Source organism: Staurois parvus, unplaced genomic scaffold (genome assembly GCF_062004578.1).
Source record: "Staurois parvus isolate SC_StPar_1 unplaced genomic scaffold, SC_StPar_1.0 ptg000048l, whole genome shotgun sequence".
Classification (NCBI taxonomy): domain Eukaryota; kingdom Metazoa; phylum Chordata; class Amphibia; order Anura; family Ranidae; genus Staurois; species Staurois parvus.
The window spans coordinates 5,573,661-5,594,776 of NW_028317844.1; the positions used below are offsets into that span (position 1 = coordinate 5,573,661).

General features: G+C 47.7%; 1 protein-coding gene across 1 annotated transcript in view; it reads left to right on the plus strand.

Moving 5' to 3' along the window:
- The first annotated feature begins 1,250 nt into the window (after nt 1-1,250).
- Nucleotides 1,251-21,116, plus strand: part of SEC63 (SEC63 protein translocation regulator) — a 100,236-nt gene continuing 80,370 nt past the window's right edge. Inside the window, exons 1-2 of the mRNA XM_089664867.1 lie at nt 1,251-1,506; nt 20,300-20,399. Of these exons, the coding sequence (XP_089520993.1) occupies nt 1,383-1,506; nt 20,300-20,399 (224 nt within the window). The 5' untranslated portion in view covers nt 1,251-1,382. The remainder of the gene's footprint in view (nt 1,507-20,299; nt 20,400-21,116) is intronic.

A 21,116-nucleotide genomic window follows, 5' to 3' on the forward strand; every position in this document is an offset into this window, starting at 1 on the left:
AGATCCCCGGAGTTGGCCCTTTTCCAAAAACTTCCAGATGAGGATCCTAAAAATTAATCACATACTGTACATGTTTTTGGCGGCAAAAATTACTGTTGCTAAATACTGAAAACAGTTGGTGGCCCTGCTTGACTATGTAAAGACTAAACTTAACTGGATCATGATCAATGACAGACTCACCTGTATTCTTCATAATAATACCAAGAAGTTTGATAAGATATGAGATGTGCTATAGAATAGTCCCTTAATAATTACCAGGCTGACCCTCCTTGTCTTCTTCCTTGCTCTGGTTTTTTCCTTCTTCCTCCCTCACTTTCTTATTCAGTAAAGTAAACTGATTTAAGGGGTCTTTGGGGCTCTGAGTTTACTTATGTTCTCAGGAAAGCCAAGTGTTTTTCCCCCCTCCTCCTACCCTCCACTTTCCCCTCCTTATTCTCCCCACTGTGCAACTGATACTATAATTTCATATATTGTTGTCGTTACATTTGCTATTTGGACTCATTATGCTCCTGGTCGCTTGCGGACTGGGTTCGCGTTATATAGCTCCTGATGATATTCATTACTCTCATTCTATATGAGAGCATCTGCCTGAGATCATCTTAATGCTATTGCTTATTTAGGGATGTGATGTACTAAGCTTTTGATATACTAATGTTATTTGTCATAATGTCAATTTGAAAACAGACCTCTGTTTGAATGATATATGATATGTGTCATATGTCAAATATTGAAATATAAAATGTTGAAATATAAAATGTATTAAAAAGTATTTTTTCCAAAAATATTTGAAAAAACGCTGCGCAAATACTGTGTGACATGAAATATTTCAACACCCACCATTTTATTTCTAAGGCCTCTGATAAATAGATTAAAAAAATAAATAAATATATATATATATATATATATATATATATATATATATATAAAATGTTTGGGGGTTCTAAGTAATCAATAAAAAATTATAATTTTCACATGTAGGAGAGAAATGTCATAATTGGCCCTGGTAGGGATGTAGTTAACGCTCTGCACTCTATTTAAAGATAAAAAAAATGGCTGGGCTATTAATATGAGGGCAGTCAAGTGATTATCATCCTACCATGACAACGGCAAGTACATGCCTCTTTTTAAGTAAAGTTTATTCAATTCTCCAACACGTCACGTTGTGTCATTTGTGAATAAAGTTTTTTTGAATAAAATAACACGTCTCCAATACGCTTTGTCGCGAGGCTTCAATGATGTAACGTAAAGTGGGGGCGTGTCAGAGAGGTGGTGGGCGGGGCCTTCGCCGGGTGACGGCCATCGGTGTGTCGGTGGTGTGGTCCAGTGAGGTTCCGGGTTGCCGGTGATTCTCCCGGCGAGGAGAAGGAGGAGTAGGGGCGGCCATGGCCGGACAGCAGTTCCAATATGACGACAGTGGCAACACGTTCCTCTACTTCCTGACATCCTTCGTGGGGCTGATCGTTATCCCGGCCACATATTACCTGTGGCCCCGGGACCAGAACTCGGGTGAGTGCTGGAGAGGTTGAGGGGGGCCTGTCCTGGGCATATTATTGCTAGCTATTGGCAGTATTTCGTTTTCACTAAAATGGCATTGAGCATGATGCAGACATGACCAGGCTGAGGGGTTACATGTGAGACTTGTTCACAGCTATGAGTGTCTTCTCACCATAATGGCAATCATTAGCGATGTGTCAGGCCAGTGATACCTGGAGCAGCCTCTGTGCAAGGGTGAGGAGTACTCATGTTTCCCCGTGTCCCACATCTCGGATCAGCCTGTTACAGATTGCAGGTAGCAGATCAGCAGTGTCTCTTATACCTCAGGTAGAACAGTGTCACAGATTGCAAGTAGTAGATGAGTATGTCACAGATCGCAGGTACGATCGTGTCCCACATGCCAGGTAGGAAATCGATGGCATGTCCCACATTGCAGGTCGGTCAGCAGCGTGTCGCACTTTACAGGCATATCATCAGAGTGAACTACATGTCAGCGTGTCTCACATCGCAGGTAGGAGATCATAAGTTATCACCGATGCCCCTGATCATAGGTTATCACTGCCAGTTGGTGTAGCTGATCCCCACACCTGGATACGCCTCCGGTCGGTGTAGCTGCCCCCCCTTACCGATATGCCGTCGGTCAGTGTAGCTGTACCCCCCGGATACGCCGCCAGTTGGTGTAACTGCCCCTACACACCCCCCCCCCCCGATGCGCCGCTGGTCGGTGCAGCTGCCCCTTTCCCCCCCGGATGCGCCGCTGGTCGGTGCAGCTGCCCCTTTCCCCCCCGGATGCGCCGCTGGTCGGTGCAGCTGCCCCTTTCCCCCCCGGATGCGCCGCTGGTCGGTGCAGCTGCCCCTTTCCCCCCCGGATGCGCCGCTGGTCGGTGCAGCTGCCCCTTTCCCCCCCGGATGCGCCGCTGGTCGGTGCAGCTGCCCCTTTGCCCCCCGGATGCGCCGCTGGTCGGTGCAGCTGCCCCTTTCCCCCCCGGATGCGCCGCTGGTCGGTGCAGCTGCCCCTTTCCCCCCCGGATGCGCCGCTGGTCGGTGCAGCTGCCCCTTTCCCCCCCGGATGCGCCGCTGGTCGGTGCAGCTGCCCCTTTCCCCCCCGGATGCGCCGCTGGTCGGTGCAGCTGCCCCTTTCCCCCCCGGATGCGCCGCTGGTCGGTGCAGCTGCCCCTTTCCCCCCCGGATGCGCCGCTGGTCGGTGCAGCTGCCCCTTTCCCCCCCGGATGCGCCGCTGGTCGGTGCAGCTGCCCCTTTCCCCCCCGGATGCGCCGCTGGTCGGTGCAGCTGCCCCTTTCCCCCCCGGATGCGCCGCTGGTCGGTGCAGCTGCCCCTTTCCCCCCCGGATGCGCCGCTGGTCGGTGCAGCTGCCCCTTTCCCCCCCGGATGCGCCGCTGGTCGGTGCAGCTGCCCCTTTCCCCCCCGGATGCGCCGCTGGTCGGTGCAGCTGCCCCTTTCCCCCCCGGATGCGCCGCTGGTCGGTGCAGCTGCCCCTTTCCCCCCCGGATGCGCCGCTGGTCGGTGCAGCTGCCCCTTTCCCCCCCGGATGCGCCGCTGGTCGGTGCAGCTGCCCCTTTCCCCCCCGGATGCGCCGCTGGTCGGTGCAGCTGCCCCTTTCCCCCCCGGATGCGCCGCTGGTCGGTGCAGCTGCCCCTTTCCCCCCCGGATGCGCCGCTGGTCGGTGCAGCTGCCCCTTTCCCCCCCGGATGCGCCGCTGGTCGGTGCAGCTGCCCCTTTCCCCCCCGGATGCGCCGCTGGTCGGTGGAGCTTTCCCCCCCAGATGCGCCGCTGGTCGGTGGAGCTTTCCCCCCCCGCATGCGCCGCTGGTCGGTGGAGCTTTCCCCCCCCGCATGCGCCGCTGGTCGGTGGAGCTTTCCCCCCCCGCATGCGCCGCTGGTCGGTGGAGCTTTCCCCCCCGCATGCGCCGCTGGTCGGTGGAGCTTTCCCCCCCGCATGCGCCGCTGGTCGGTGGAGCTTTCCCCCCCCGCATGCGCCGCTGGTCGGTGGAGCTTTCCCCCCCCGCATGCGCCGCTGGTCGGTGGAGCTTTCCCCCCCCGCATGCGCCGCTGGTCGGTGGAGCTTTCCCCCCCCGCATGCGCCGCTGGTCGGTGGAGCTTTCCCCCCCCGCATGCGCCGCTGGTCGGTGGAGCTTTCCCCCCCCGCATGCGCCGCTGGTCGGTGGAGCTTTCCCCCCCCGCATGCGCCGCTGGTCGGTGGAGCTTTCCCCCCCCCCCCCGCATGCGCCGCTGGTCGGTGGAGCTTTCCCCCCCGCATGCGCCGCTGGTCGGTGGAGCTTTCCCCCCCGCATGCGCCGCTGGTCGGTGGAGCTTTCCCCCCCCCCCGCATGCGCCGCTGGTCGGTGGAGCTTTCCCCCCCCCCGCATGCGCCGCTGGTCGGTGGAGCTTTCCCCCCCCCCCGCATGCGCCGCTGGTCGGTGGAGCTTTCCCCCCCCCCCGCATGCGCCGCTGGTCGGTGGAGCTTTCCCCCCCCCCCGCATGCGCCGCTGGTCGGTGGAGCTTTCCCCCCCCCCCGCATGCGCCGCTGGTCGGTGGAGCTTTCCCCCCCCCCCGCATGCGCCGCTGGTCGGTGGAGCTTTCCCCCCCGCATGCGCCGCTGGTCGGTGGAGCTTTCCCCCCCCCCCGCATGCGCCGCTGGTCGGTGGAGCTTCCCCCCCCCCCGCATGCGCCGCTGGTCGGTGGAGCTTTCCCCCCCGCATGCGCCGCTGGTCGGTGGAGCTGCCCCCCCCCGCATACGCCGCTGGTTGGTGTAGCTACCCCCTTCTTTCGCCGCTGGTCGGTGTAGCTACCCCCCTCCCCCCCGCGCATACACCACCGGTCAGTGTAGCTTTCCCTCACCCCCTCCTCTCCCGCATACACCACCGATTGGTGCAGCTGCCCCTCCCCCCCGCATATGCCGCCGGTCGATGTAGCTGCCCCTTTTCCCCCCAGATATGCCGCCGGTCGATGTAGCTGCCCCTTTTTCCCCCAGATATGCCGCCGGTCGATGTAGCTGCCCCTTTTTCCCCCAGATACGCCGCCGGTTGGTCTAGCTGCCCCTTTCCCCCCCGGATACGCCGCCGGTCGGTGTAGCTGCCCCTTTCCCCCCAGATACGCCGCCGGTCGGTGTAGCTGCCCCTTTCCCCCCGGATACGCCGCCGGTCGGTGTAGCTGCCGGTCGATGTAGCTGCCCCTTTTTCCCCCAGATATGCCGCCGGTCGATGTAGCTGCCCCTTTTTCCCCCGCATATGCCGCCGGTCGATGTAGCTGCCCCTTTTTCCCCCAGATATGCCGCCGGTCGATGTAGCTGCCCCTTTTTCCCCCAGATATGCCGCCGGTCGATGTAGCTGCCCCTTTTTCCCCCAGATACGCCGCCGGTCGGTCTAGCTGCCCCTTTCCCCCCCGGATACGCCGCCGGTCGGTGTAGCTGCCCCTTTCCCCCCGGATACGCCGCCGGTCGGTGTAGCTGCCCCTTTCCCCCCGGATACGCCGCCGGTCGGTGTAGCTGCCCCTTTTCCCCCGGATACACCGCCGGTCGGTGTAGCTGCCCCTTTTCCCCCGGATACGCCGCCGGTCGGTGTAGCTGCCCCTTTTCCCCCGGATACGCCGCCGGTCGGTGTAGCTGCCCCTTTTCCCCCGGATACGCCGCCGGTCGGTGTAGCTGCCCCTTTTCCACCGGATACGCCGCCGGTCGGTGTAGCTGCTTCCCCTTCCTCGCCCCCAGATACGCTGCCGGTCAGTGTAGCTGCTTCCCCTTTTTGCAAATGGAATCCTGACACTGTGCATTCCACGTTTAGTAATGGACTACTAAGCTAACTAGAAAAAGTGTCTCAAAATCAAAGTCCCAGTGAGTTTGAAAGGCACCGCAAGACCACTCCGCGTAACTCAAGCGGGAAAGGAAAGGAATCCCCAGAGCCCCACCCACCCGCTTGTGGACTTTTATATTGAAGGGGCACTGAAGCAAGAAATGGTCCATCGTCCCCTCCACCCCACCGCACTCCACTCTTGGATAACCACGGTTCTCCGCAGAGTGATGCTTCAGATTGCCCTTCACATAGAGTCTGCCATGGAATGAGAGCCAGGCCAAATCCTGAAACTTTAAAGGGATTCTCTCCAGATTCATCAAATGCAGACCCTCCCTCATAAGAAGGCCTGGGCAATCCCTCAAGGCCAATGGCTTGCTAAAGGCAGATTCAACAACCCTCCTCTCCAGGACCTTCCTTGGAAGAGACTTATTTTCCTTTGCCATCACTCACCATTGCAGAAGCATTTTCAGGCACGGGGGAACATAAGCCGTGAGCTTAACATGTTGGACCCTCAGAATTTTCACTGGCCCATCATTCTCCCAGTTCCGCAGAAAAGGCCTAAACCAGGACTGAAAAATACCTAACCACCCAGGCGGTTCCTCTGCCAGCATGCTACCAAAATTATGTTTCAAAAACATCAGAGAAAAGAAAACCATTGGGTTGACCATACCTAGGCCACCCATCCGCCTGGGAAGGTAGGTTACAGACCTCTTAATGAGGTTCAGTTTGTTCCCCCATAACAGCTGGAAGAAACAACTGTAGATCCTTGCATAGAGAGACACTGGCAAAATGCAGACAAAGCTGACATACAGAAATACTGGGATCAGGTTAGTTTTAATCAGGTCAATCCTTTCCCTGTAAGAGAGTTTCCAATCCTTCGAGCTGGCAACCTTGGCATCGGCATCTTGTAGCCTGCTTACTCAATTTGCAAGGCCGTAATCTCCGGGACCAAATCTGATGCCTAAAACTTTAATTTCCTGCTGGGGCTCTGGGAAGTCGTCTGGAAGGGTAAAGCCTTCACCTTCCTCTCCCATCCAGAAAACCTCACTCTTATCCTGATTGATCTTTGAGCCAGATGCCTCACATACTGTTCCATCAGCCAGACCACCTCCTGCGTCCCAGAGATGAAAACAGACACATCATAAGCATAGGCCACGACCCTCAGAGGGGGCTCCCCAGGAATGCCCAAAGGAACTCCACACAATGCTCCGCTCTCTAACCTCCGAACAAAGGGAATCGATTGTGAACGCATATAGCAGAGGACTCCGAGGACACCTCTGACGCACACCTGAGCCAACCTCTAAGGGCCGTACAATCCAACCATTTACAAGCATGAAGATTCCAGCCCCGATGTATAAAGTCTTTAAGCCAATCGATAAAGCCCCCCTCCAGGCCATACTTGCCAAGAAGCAGCCATAGGTACTCATGATTGACTCAATCAATTCTTTGGCCTGATCCAGTGCCAGCAGGAACTTTCCCCAGCCTGCAGCCCTGCACAGTTCCAGGGCCTCCTGGACAGCTAACACCGCTGAAAAGTGGTTCTAACCAGAACCGAACAGTGCTGATGGCGAGAAAGCAAATTGCCCTCAACGGACGATAAACACCAGAAAATGATCTTTGCCAGTATCTTCCTGTCAACATTGAGAAGGCTAATGGGCCACCAATTCTCAAAGAATCTTTACCCTTTGACAGAAGAATCACTGGAGATTGTCACATGGAGGGAGAGAGCGAACCCTCTCTGACAGCCATTAAAAACCTCATCCGAATATGGGGCCAGAGTAACCTTAAAGTGCTTATAAAACTCTGCTGTCAATCCATCTGGCCCAGGTGACTTCTTAATGAAAAGCTTATCAATAGCTTTAACCACCTCATCTGCCATGATGGCCTATGTCAAACTCACAGGAGAACTGCCATTTCCCAGTCCTGGAGTAGAGTCCAGAAAACTCAACATGCTCACCCGATCGAGGTCCCTACTACCCGGGAGGTCAGCATAATATGACCTGGAGGTTTCCAGGATCCCCGACTTGGACTTTGTCAGGGAACCTGTACTGTCAACCAGGCCTACAACTGACTTAACTGCTCTACCTTGTTTGCAATTCTGGTAAGGGTTGGGCGAGTGATATTTCCCATAATCCCTTTCCAGAACCAAAGGCATGTCTGTCATATTGACACTGCCTGAGCAACAGTTTAACCTCAGAGATCGCCCCCTGATCTCCATTATTTGAGACAAGCCTATCGAGCTTCCTCCGCAGACGCTGGTAGGTGACATACTTATCAAGCTGTTTATTTCTTCCTATGGCCTTGAAAAACCCAACGATTTATTTGAAAAACCCAAAGAAACCGGAAGCGATGAGCATATGTCACTTCCAGTTTCCCCGGATGTAAGCGGCACCATTTTTAAAAATGGAAAGCATTTGATCACATCGATCTTGTGTGCTCAAATGCTTTTAAGCGCAGAGGAGGGATCTGGGGTCTTATTGACTCCAGATCTCTTGATAAAGAGCACCTGTCACAGCCTATTGCTGTCAAAGGAATGTTTACATTCCTTGTGAAAGCACTAAAAGTGATCAAAAAAGAAAAAAAATTAAAGCAACAGTGTTAAAATAACACTGGAATAAATTGCATTTACAAATGGCGGTATATATACTGGGATTTTCTTTTACTAGTAATAACAAAATGTATTCTGCTACATGTCTGCTAAATGCCAATACATGTAAATTAATTGGTTTACATGAAAGTTATAGTGTTTACAAATGGCGTATATATTAGGGGTTTTTTACATTTTATTTTTACTAGTAATGGCGGCGATCAGTGACTTATAGCGGGACTGGTAAGAACTGACTTGGTGTCACTGACCTCCCCAGTGACACCAGTACAGTGCTAAGGGCTAATAAAAAGCAGTGACACTGTACTAATTTCACTGGGCAGGAAGGGGTTAACATGTGGGGGCAATCAAAGAGTTAACTGTGTGCAAGTTTACTGTAAGCTTTGTGTGTGATTCACTGTAAGCACACTGCTTTGCATGGCTCTGCTATGCAAAGCCATGCATAGCAGCGTGCAGGAGCCGATGGGAGAGAGATCTGTATTGTTTACTTACTTACAGTTGTCTCCCTCTGTCGGTAATGCTTCTCGATCACCGGGTGCCGGCGAGTAATCACTAGCTGGCAACCGATGATTGACAGCCAAGGCAGCGAATAGTGTCGCGGGTAGGGTGCTCACCCCCTACCCGGAAATTCAAAATCGTGTGTGTGTGCGTGTGTGTGCGTGTGTGTGCGTGTGTGTGCGTGTGTGTGCGTGTGTGTGTGCGTGTGTGTGCGTGTGTGTGCGTGTGTGTGCGTGTGTGTGCGTGTGTGTGCGTGTGTGTGCGTGTGTGTGCGTGTGTGTGCGTGTGTGTGTGTGCGTGTGTGTGCGTGTGTGTGTGTGCGTGTGTGTGTGCGTGCGTGTGTGTGTGTGCGTGTGTGTGCGTGTGTGTGCGTGTGTGTGCGTGTGTGTGCGTGTGTGTGCGTGCGTGTGTGCGCGTGTGTGCGCGTGTGTGTGTGTGCGTGTGTGTGTGTGTGTGTAATTTTGTGGACCCCTGCTGCCCTGGAGCAGTATATCTGCTATAGGGTGGCGGGAAAGTGGATAGGATTTTAGGTTTAAGCCTCATGCACACTGCTTCTCCTAAACATGAGTTTAGGAGCTTTTGGTGTTTTTTTTTTGCTGAAGCCCCTGAACTGAACTCAATAGTAGCCTATTGCGCACACAGGCTTTTATCAGAGTTTAGCAGCAGCAGAGTTTAGGGGCAGTTAAATGTCTGTGACTTGGGTACCTTCATTTATAATGGCTGTTCCCAGCAGTGTCTTTTAAAACAAAGGCCTTATGGCCTTACTCACACAGGCTTACCAATGTGTACACCCATATGAAGGGAAGTTTTTGCCCGCAAGGGATGCACAGTTCTGTGCATCAGCATGCAGGTAGTCCCATTTATATCTGTTGGGACACAGCAGCCACATGGACATAGCCACTGTTACCAATTTGATAGCCATTCAGGTGGAGGAGGACAGAACAAGATTCCTCCTGAAACAAGAAGAATCTACACAAGGGACATATTATTTGAACTATGTTATGACCCTCGTGCTGATTGTTTGTAATTTTAACTACATTCAGACCTTTAAGTGCCCGGTTATACCGGTGCAAATTGAAATCGTATCTAGTGAATGTCGGTGTCTTAACATGTTCGATGTGCTGCAGCGCGATTTCTAAAGAAGTTCTTGCATTATTTTTTCTGCGGTTTTGGTGAAATTTCACATACATAGAATACAATGGAAATCGCACTACAAATTGAAAGAAAGCGTTGAAAATCTTCACAAGTAGCAATAAAGTCTTCAGAAATCACGCTGAAGTTTCAAACAAATTGCACGATATTAAATCGTAGTGGTGTGACCGATGACTAAGACCCCTTTCAGACTGGGCAGACCTATCACTGGATCCGCCTGCTCATCAGGGATATCTCTGCTGATCACTGCTGAGGAAGCGAATTACAGGTCTGTGTCTGCTCCTCTGCTGCAGAGTGGGAACAGACACAGCCCACTGTTTTCTATAGGGCAATCAGATGGAAATGGACCGTCTGTCCATTTCCAACCCAATGTCATCTGATCCAATCAGCCAGATGGATGGGGAACAGATCCCCATGCGTCTGTTTTTAGCATACAGGATTGGATCGGATGCTGGTGGGTCACCTGCTGGTCCATAGAGGGCTGTGGATGGTCCAGTCGGGTCCGCCTGAAAAACTGACAGGTGGATCCAAACATACCGTCAGTGTGAAAGGGAACGGTTCACCAGTTATGAACAGGCAGTCAGACTTAAAATGTACCCCCTTCAGCTTAGCAGGAGTTCATGTGATTTTTTTTGCTTTACATTTAAAATTATTATTTTTTCGATATTTATTTTGTACTATATGTATAGAATCATACAAATAAATTATTCATTTATAACAAAGAATTGCCAGAACATGGGTTGGGTAGGTAAGAGACAGCATTGCAGAGTTGCTTGCTTTAAAATATATTTCATGTTACTCTATTTTGTGATAAAAAATAGTTTTTGTACTTTTTATTGTATTTTTTAAAATTTTGACCATATTAGAAAATGTGCCAAAACTCTGCATATTACCTTTTGATATGGAATAATGCATTTTCATTGTAAAATGCAATGGTAGATGGCACAGCAAGCTACATTTCAAATAACAAAAATGAAATCGGATGCGGAGAAATTTCCTTGAGCCTGCAAATGTTCCTTACAAATGCATTCATGGGCGAATGTGTAAAATACACCATAAAGAATCTACTGTGTGCAGCCTCGCAGGCTGATGGACTTTTCTGAGATAGAGGACAAGTAAAGCACATTTACTGTGCAGCAATGCTGACTGGTTAGCACAGCTTGCATGTGAAATGAAGAAATATGGCTTCCACAATGAACAGATGTGTTTACAAGCTATACATGGAAACAGGATTTCTAGAACAAACATTTATAAGATTGCTGAAACTTTCTCTGTAGGCGTTTAACAAACTCCATGCAGTAATTCACATTAGTGTACTATATTCATCTATTAAAATTTAGCTCACCATATGAACATTTTGTACTGCATTTCCTGTTCCTTGTCTTGTCTTAGTGCTTTTACTGCTGCTGCTGGAATTACAAAATATGTACGGTCTTATGAAAAAGTTAGGGTACACCCCTGGTTGTAGTACATGTTTTGTTGCCCTTCTTAGTGAAGGACCTACATGAGTGAATACGGTGAGTGTCTGGTTCACATTTTAATCTGAACCACAGCTTTGCCTGAAGTCAAATTAAGACAGCTCAGGATCTAAATCAGGGGTGTCCAAACTATGGCCCTCCAGTTGTTGAAGTACTAAAAGTCCCATCATCCCTTTGGGTGTCTTGCCTGTTGATGTCAGAGTCTTGCAAGGCCTCATGGGACTTGCAATTCCTCAGCACCTCGAGGGCCATAGTTTGGACACCCCTGATCTAAATGAATGCACTTAATAAACATCTAAAAATTAAGATAATTGACACTTACTAGGCAGAGGAAGACTATAAAAGGTATCTGCTTCCTACTTGTATTTTTAGAACGCCTTAGAAAAATATCAGAACTACTTGTAGACTGGTCATGTATGCAATCAATGCAACTCCCCAAAGAGACATTCATTGTTAGGGTTTACATAAACCTTCAATTAACATGTACTGTATTTACTGTCATGCAGTCAGTGAAGAAATTAAAATGGAGAAGGCCTCAGGTATTCTAAAAAGAAAGTGTTCAAAATAAAAGGGTTTTAACCTCCCTGGAGGTATTCCCAAGTGTAGCTCGGGGTAAAGTTTCAGTACCAGAATCGGTAACCCTGAGCTACACTTGGGAATACCTTGCAGCGTTGCTCCGGGCCTATCCAATATTCCTTTCCTATTGGGCGAGGGACGAGACAGGGTTGCCCCCTGTCCCCGGCGCTCTTTGTCCTGGCGCTTGAGCCGCTGGCTTTAGCGCTCCGGACCGATTGCAATGTATCAGGGGTTCCATATGTGGGACAGGAGTTTAAGCTGAACCTTTTTGCGGACGATGCCCTCTTGACTCTTACTAATCCTCTGACGACGCGTCCTAATTTTCAACGGGTTCTTGAGCGCTTCTCCTTGATTTCGGGCCTCCGTATTAACTTGGATAAGACTGTCGCTCTCAATATTACTTTGGCTTCAGATTTGGTTTCGCGCCTACAATCCCACTTCCCTTACAAATGGGCTCCCTCTTCTCTTGAATACTTAGGCATTCGCTTGACCCCCACCTATGACTCCCTGTTTGCTGCAAATTATTATCCATTGCTTAGCTCTCTATCTTCTCTTATGCATACCTGGCAATTTCCGCACCTGTCTTGGATAGAACGGGTTCATTCGGTGAAAATGACCATCCTGCCGAAATTGTTATATTATTTTTGCACTCTCCCAGTGCAGGTTCCCCCTCATCTTTTTCAGTTGCTTCAGGTGAAGTTTATGCGTTTTATCTGGGCCGATAAGCACCCCAGAGTCTCCAGAAATACGCTCTTTGCTCATAGACTCCAGGGTGGTCTTGGGGTGCCTAATGTAACTAAGTATTATCAGGTGAGCCAGATTGCCCTGCTGTCTATGTTGCGCGCTTCCTCTGATGTCCCTCTCTGGGTCCTGCTGGAACTACCTAATTGTGCCCCTATTGCACCGTCGATGCTTGTATGGCTTCCCCCTGCCCTGCGCCCTATGGCACTGAGTCCGATGTTGCTCCATGGCTTACAAGTCTGGGACTCTGTACGTTATTCCAGTGGCCTGATGTCCCATTTTCTGCCTTTGCTCCCAATTATTAACAACCCTCTTTTCCCACCGGGTTTAGATCACCCAAGGGCGTTTTCTTGGTGGGTGACTAATGGTTTTTCGCAGGTGCGACACTTTTTGATTTTTTGGTCCTTCCCCACCTGGAATTCTCTTCGGGAGTCCCAGGCTGTTCCCCCGGCGGAATATTTTCGATACCTTCAATTGCGGCACTGGCTGCTCTCGCTGTGGGGCACTTCTGCTTTCCCGTACCAGAAATCTGCCTTTGAACAGCTTTGCCAGCAGCGTCCGGGCGCCACGGGCCTTATATCCCTTCTTTATGCAGCTCTAAACAGACGCTTGTCGCGTACTTCTCTTTCATATGTTGTTCAGTGGGAGCGCAACCTGGTTGTGGCTGTGGATCCGGGGGACTGGAATAAGGCCTGGTCACTCATAGCTAAATGCTCATTCAATATGACCACGCTGGAGGCAGCCTATAAGGTATTGTTTCGTTGGTATTGGGTTCCGGCTCATTTGGCCCAGGCTAACCCTGCCTGTAGTGATCGATGTTTTCCGAGGTTGTGGCCATCGTGGCGATATATTGCATATCTGGTGGTCATGCCCAAGACTGTTTCGTTTTTGGTCTCGTGTGTTTGGCCTCCTTTTCACCTTGTTCCATCTCTCCATACGCCGGGATGCTCGGTATGCCTTGCTTCATTGCCCCATATCGGGCCTCTTGGCTCACCAGCAAAAGTTAGCTTCCTATTTGTTTTTATCGGCCACTAAAACAATTGCTCAGGCCTGGAAGAGTCCGTTTGTCTCTCTTCAGGGGGTGCGGGATCGTATGACCACTATGATGCTCAAAGAACAGATGTCGAGTATCTGCAACGACTCCCAACGTAAAGTTTTGAAAATATGGGAGCCGTGGTTGCAATATGCCTTCCCACGCTCCCCCCGGCTAGTCTGGGGATGTAATGGCGTTCGGTATTGGCACTCTTGGACCCCTGCTCTTTATTTTTTTATTTTTTTTTCCTTTCTCTGTTTGTTTTTGGTGTGACAGTGGACAGCTGCCTTTTAGTTGTTATAGTCAGTTACATTAATGTTATTGTAACTTATGTGCCATTGACAGACCCTGCGTGGGTGTACCTTTTGCCTTGTTGGCGTTCGAGCACTGTTTTTTCTATTTTGCTTTTTTTATCAGTGCAATTGATAGCCCCACCATGGGTATGTTTTGTTGCCTCTGTTTTATACTGTTTAAAATTAATAAAAACCATTGAAATACAAAGCCTATCCAATAAAAAATTTAAATAAATCAAATTTCTTCATAAATGTAGGCCAATATGTATTCTGCTGCATATTGTTGGTAAAAAAAAATCCCAATAAGTATATATTCTTTAGTTTGCGCAAAAGTTATAGCATTTACAAACTATAGGATGTATACTGGAATTGTTATGTATTTATTTTTTATTCTAGTAATTGCGACAATCAGCGACTTATAGCAGGACTGCGATATTGCATTGGACATGAACTGACACTTTGTGGGAACCAGTGACACTATTACAGTGATCAGTGCTAAAAATATGCACTGACACTATACTAATGACACTGGCTAGGAAGGGGTTAAACATCTAGGGCAATCAAAGGGTTAACTGTGTGCCTAGCTACTGTTTTATTTTAGACTGTGTGCTGCGTTTACTAAGGGAAGTGATGGATCTTATCCCCTACTTTGCAGGGACACAAGATCCATCACTCCCTATCCTCTGCTTTGTTTATATAGGCAGCGCTCCGTTCAGTGTCTGTCCGAAGATCGGCGGTTGTCGGCAGACATCCACTGCCCAGCACCTGCTAGTTGGTTTCTGCTGTGAATAATCACAGCCGAAGCAGCCCACCTGCGGTGTGTGCGCGCCCCTAGGTGGATGTGCAGAATCACTTTTATATATGTGATTTTGCACAGGAGATCTGCCCTGTAGCAGTGTATCTGATATAGGGCAGTCTTTAAGTGGTTAAGGATAGAAAGGCAGTTGGTTACAAGAAACACCCATAGACTGTACTTTCTGACTACAGGGGTTTTCTAAATATTGACTGACCGTCATGTCCAAACTTTTGCACATTTAAAATTTCTTCTTTTTCCAGTCTTAAATTCAGATAGTAATTGTATAGAAACATATCATGTTTAAAGCTGAACTAAGCTAAATACACTGATGACATTCTGACATTTATGGGATATACTTTACATATCAAAGGATTTGTATTTTTGTCCATTGAGTCCTGGGATTTACATAGCTCTGCAACAAAGCACAGCCCTGTCTGGCTTGGGATCTGATTTCTTAGAATACTGTATGGGACCTAGGATCTTTATTGTTTAATCCTGGGTAATATGCAGCTACCTTTTGGATGGAGGCCCAACAAAAAGCTGCAGGATATCCCCTAAACAGCCCCCCCACTCCAGCAAGCCTCTGTTTTTTGCTAGTGTCCATAGGTAGTGGACCACTTCTCTACTGGGTGGAAACTTGCCTCTTTGCTATATAGGTGGTGTTCTCTATGTTTATTCTCCTATTAAGATTCCTAGCAGCACCTTAGCCACAGCAGCTCCTTCTGCAACTTCCGGATTAGCCTGGACTCAACTTGGATGAAGGTGTGGCTGGCCAGTAACATTGCTTTGGGCACTGGTCCTCTGTAGGTGCTCACCTTGGCAGGTGGTTCATTAGGTTGAGTTAGCCACAGGGTTCTTTACAGGTCCAGGTCATTGGTCTACAAGCGACGTAGCCCAGTTCCTAAAGAACCCCTTCGGGGCTATGCCCACCATTGAAGACGAGGCCAGGATTGGGTGTCTTTCATTGTATCCTGTTCTGGCATGCACTCTTTAATCTGCCATTGCCCCAAGATACTGGTGCTCCTATGCCTCAGCCACTTATAAAAGAGGGCTGTGACACTTCAAATAGTGTGTTGCAGCCATGGATAGAAGCCACCATCTGTTTAGTATTTGTGTTTATTTTTTTTTTTTTTCATTTTTTTGTCCTTATTCTGGTGCAAGTCTGTTGAATCTGGCACTAATATGCCTGTATACCTTGTTCTCAGCTGCTTCACTGAGCATGTGCAGCATTTTTCTTCTACGAATACACATTTTTTTGGCTGGTACCAGCAACTCCCGCCACAGTAAAGAACAGCAATCTCTGGATGCCTACTTGGGTGCAGAATGCTAGTACCTGGCACAGAAGGTTTAAAGCATTTTCCACTTTTGCAGTCAGATTTGAGAAAATTCTGCAATACTGTACTTATGTGTTCCTATTCACACAGCATACCTTTAAAAAAAACAAACAAAAAAACTTACCTTTTTTAGATTTCTTAGGGGAAGGTGTCATGGTTAATTGTAAGAATTTTTGGGGAGTCACACAATGACTTTGTCACAATACAGACAGCTCAGGATTGACCTGCAGGTGCCCCACCATAGGTTGTGGCTTCCTATGTGGTACACCAAGAAGAGGAAGAGCCAGGAGCGTCGACGGGGAACCACAGAAGAGGAGTACTAGAGCCGCTCTGTGCAATTCTGTTGCACAGAGCAGATGAGTATGTTTGTTTGTTCTTTTTTTAAAAAGGAAAAAACTAAACCTTTACAATCACTTTAAGAATTGCTGGTTATCTTTTTAAAGTGATTGTACAGTTTTGTTATTTCTTAAAACAATAAAAAAAAAAACCTGTTTATACTTCCCTGCTCTGTGCAGTGGTTTTGCACAGAGCAGCCCTGGTCCCCCACTGATGCTCCTGGCCCGTCCTGCATTCCAAGTGCCCCCATAGCTAGCAAGCCACTTGATATGAGGGCACTTGTGTTGGCTCAATCCTGAGTCACACTGTGTGCATCTATTGACACACGTATGGTTCTGCCCTGCCCCTTGTTTGACAGCAGCAGTAGCCAATGGCTCCTGCTGCTCTCACCGAGTCAGATTCTGCTCTCAGGCACAGTGCTGGATTGAGATTGGGCTCAGGTAAGTATTTAGGTGGGGGGGGGGGATCGCATTGGTGAGCTGCTTGTAAAAAGGTTTTTACCTTCATGCAAGGAGTGCATTAAGGTACAAAAAACCTTTTATCCTTTGCCCCCAATAACATGGCATAACTTCAAGTGGTTGTAAACAGTCATGGCCAAAACTATTGGCACCCCTGCATTTGTCATCCCAGAATGCACCACTTTGCCCAGAAAACTGTTGCAATTACACATGTGTAGGCATTCTCCTGTTTATTTTTGTTTGTATTGGTATGACACAAAAAAAAGTGGAGAAACAAAAAGCCAGATCTGAAACATTCCACGCAAAACCCCTAAAATGGACTGGACAAAATTATTGGCATCCTCAATTTAATATTTGGTAGCACACCCCTTGGAAAAAATAACTGAAATCAATCGCTTCTTGTAACCATCAATGAGTTTCTTACACCTCTCTACTGGAATTTTTGACCATTCTTCTTTCGCCAACTTCTCCAGGTATCTCAGATTGGAAGGGTTCCTTTTCCCAACTGCTGTTTTGAGATCTCTCCACAGGTGCTCTATGGGATTGAGATCTGGACCCATTGCTGGCCAGCAGGGGCGGACTGACCATTTGTAAACTCGGGCACTGCCCGAGGGCCCGGGGTCAGTAGGGGGCCCCATGAGATGCCCCTAGTACCTTTTTTTTTTTTTTTTTTTTTTTTTTTTTTTTTTTTTTTTTTTTTTTTTTTTCCTCATAGGCTTTTTTGAGTTTGGGCAAGGACACAGGGGCCCCATGATCCACTATTGCCCAGGGGCTCCCTGAGTTGTCAGTCCGCCCTTGCTGGCCAGTTTAGTATTGTCCAGAGCTTTGCCTTAAAACAATTCTGAGTGGAATTATACTATAGTGGAGAAGACAAAATGGGCAAATTTAGGAAAATCTGGAAAGGTTGGAGCGAGTTTAAACTTGCACAGAGGCTCACTGTGCTGATTGTGGAGAGGGTGGGAGATGGTAAAAGGTCAGAGGAAAAATGTAGACAGAACAATAAGAGAAGGAAAAAAGGGAGGTTCGGGGGAGGGGAAAAACGGTTTTGAAAAATTTAAGTTGTAGATGAGTATGTATAAAAATGTTTTCTGTAAGCTCCAATAAATTAAAATAAAAAGAAAAACAATTCTAGGTGGTTTGTGATGTGTGCTTTGGGTCATTGTCCTGCTGTAAGACCCATGACCTCTGACAGAGACCTAACTTTCTGACACTGGGCCCTACATTGCAATCCAGAATTCTTTGATAGTCTTTAGGTTTCTTAATGCCATGCACATGGTCAAGATATCCAGTGCCTGAAGCAGCAAAGCAACCCCAAAACCTCAGTGAACCTTCACCATGTTTGACTGTAGGGACTGTATTATTTTCTTTAAAGGCCTAATTTCTTTTTCTGAAAACAGTAGAATAATTGGCTTTACCAAAAAGCTGTACTTTTCTTTCATCTGTCTACAGCGCATTCTCCCAAAAGGATTTAGGCTTCCTCAGGTAAGTTTTGACAGACTCCAATCTCGCTTTTTTATGTTTGTGTCAACAGTGGGGTCCGCCTGGGTCTCCCACCATAGCGTCCCTTTTCATTCAGAATGCAATGTATCGTGCAAGTTGTACCCTGTGCCTGAAGGTCAACTTGAATTTGTCTGGAAGTTGATCAAGGTTATTTTATCCACCATTCAAACAATCCTTTGTTGCAATCTTTGATCAAGTTTATCTTTCGTCCCTGTCCATGTAGATTAGCTACAGTGCCATGGGCTGTAAACTTCTTGACAATGTTGCGCACAGTGGACACAGGAACATTACGATCTGTTAACTGATACAGGTGAGTTTCATTACAAATTACAGGAGCATCACAAACTTGGAATGCAATTTCTTACAATTTTGAGAAAGTGCCAATAATTTTGTCCAGTCCATTTTGGGGGTTCTGTGTGGAGTGTCAGATTTGGTTTTTTGTTTCTCCACTATTTTTTGTGTCATACCAATACAAACAAAAGAAATAAACTTGAGAATGCCTAAACATTTGTAATTGCAACAATTTTCTGGGCGAAGTGGTGCATTATCTGACAGAAATGCAGGGGTGCCAATATTTTTGGCCATGACTGTATAACAAATAAAAAGTAGTTTTTTTGTTTTATAATTTTGACTGCAAAAGTAGAAGTACACTTTTAACCAGGACTTGACAAATTTGCTTTGAATCTAGGAGCCAGTTTTTTAAACACTTGCCTACTGGGCACTTTCACCCCCTTCCTGCCCAGGAAAATTTCAGCTTTCAGCGCTCACACTTTGCATGACAATAGTAAATTCAAGCAACACTATACCCATATGAAATTTTGATCCTTTTTTTCACACAAATAGAGCTTTCTTTTGGTGGAATTTAACACCACTGTTATTTTTATTGTTTGCCATATCCACAGTATAGGGGGAAAAAAGTAGGATGCCTCAGCACTCCTAGTACCCTCTAATCAGATAATTGCCCCCAGCCTGATTTCCTGCCTATGCTCCTAGCCCTCAGCCCACCTTCTACTGAATTTTCTGTCGCCGTTTCTGATTTCAAGGGCAGAACTGAGGTGTGTTTTTTTTTTTTGTTTTTTTTTTTTGTGGTCGTAGATAAGAGGCCAGAAGCAAGACTCCCCTCTGGGTCAATTTCTTACGGAAGACCTGCGTTCCAGACTTTAGTCCTTGAACACAAAAGACCCTAAATGTGGTTCTGCTCCAGTAAAGCATTTAGACCTGTCCAGTCGCAGTCTGCTATAAACTTTGACAGACTGAAAGCAACAGGACTGGATGCTGAACCTGGGGACACTACAGCTAGATGGCCTAAAGTGCAAGGGTCCTTAATATTGCACAAGGGCAAGGTTGTCTTGGGGTCTCATTCCTCCCTAAGGTTGTTTTCTTCCTTCCAACTCAACCAACATATCTTCCTTCTTTACTTATGTCCTGCTTTAAAACAGCCCAAGGAAATTTTCTCTCCACTGTCTTAACACGGTGCTCACTGTGAGAGTCTACCTCTTTTAGGCAATTGGATTCCCTTTTAGTACTTTCTGAATGTTCCTGCAGGGGTCCCCTTGCTATTTGATTCACCATTTCTAGGCTCTCCCAGGTCTCTACCTCATTGGCTGAGACAGCAGCTGTAGCCATTGGCTCCTGTCAATCACAGCCGCGGAGCCAATGAGGATAGAGCAGTGGCGGGGCAGAGTTGCACTCCGTGTGTGATTGGACACACAGAGCAGCGGCTTGGGAGCGAGCCTGCTTGCTATGGGGGCACTTGGCAGGAGGGGGCCAGGAGCTCAGGCGGGGGACCCGAAAAGAGAAGGATTGGGGCTGCTGTGTGCAAAACCATTGTACAGAGCAGTTAAGCATGACATGTTTGTTATTTATAGAGGCAGGGCTAACCTTTTTTCTGAGAAAACCAAAATCATAACACACTATTTGACCAAAATTGTCCAAAAGATATGTATAAGATAATATATCTAACTTTTAAGAGTTATGAATTTGTGGGTGGATTATATTCTCATGTCCATAATGATACAGATAGCTTTGAATTTATATCTTAATGTAATAAATTCACTTAAAGCCGGGCACTAAAATTTTCAACCTCAATTCAATCCACCATTTTCATTTTTCTGCATTTGTTTTTATAATTCATTCTAGTATTATGCAGTGATATGTAAGTGAAATACTATATTCATATTTTTTTTAAATTTTTGTTTAGAACAAGTAAGACTGAAGAACATACGCCATGTATATCGAAGTTGTTTATGGTACCAGCTGAGGTCTATCAAGCCACAGCAAAATATAGTTCCCACAATAAAGTAAGTACTATATTCAGTTATATATTTGTGTTGGTTTTGTGTGATTTATTTATTTTTTTTATTGATGCTAGAGAGGCAAACCACATGCCAGTTTCTTGTATATCATCAGTGATATCCTACAGTGGCCAATATGAGGGGTCCCCCTATTTTTTACAGTAGTTGCTGAAATATCCAAAGCTGGTCAGGTACATTCAAAAAGCCAAGAATAGAAAGAGTGCAAGGGATTATGGCAGAGAGATTTTAGGCTCCATTCACACATCGTGATTTTGAATCTCGGTCAGAATCGCTGAGATTCTGCCCACGATTCCAAAATGTACTGCAATTGTGGCAAAAATGCACCATGCGTGTATGGGTGCCATTCATTCGCAATGGCACTTCAAACGCAGTGTGAGTTTGTGCATCGCGCAAAGCTTGTCACCCAAAAAGGAGAAGGAACTTCTTTTGGGCGACAGCTTTGCGCGATGCGTTTTGCTGCGTGATTCTCTTGCATGGCAACTGTGGCAAAGTTGCAACACTTTTGAGGCACAATTAAGAATGAATGGCAGCCAAATGAAATTTACATTCTTTTTTTCCCCACAAATAGAGCTTTCTTTTGGTGGTATTTGATCGTCTGTGCGGTTTTTATTTCTTGCGCTATAAACAAAAAAAGACCGACAATTTTGAAAACAAAACCTATATTTTCGCTGTTACACATGTCCGGTAAAAAAAATTTAGAAA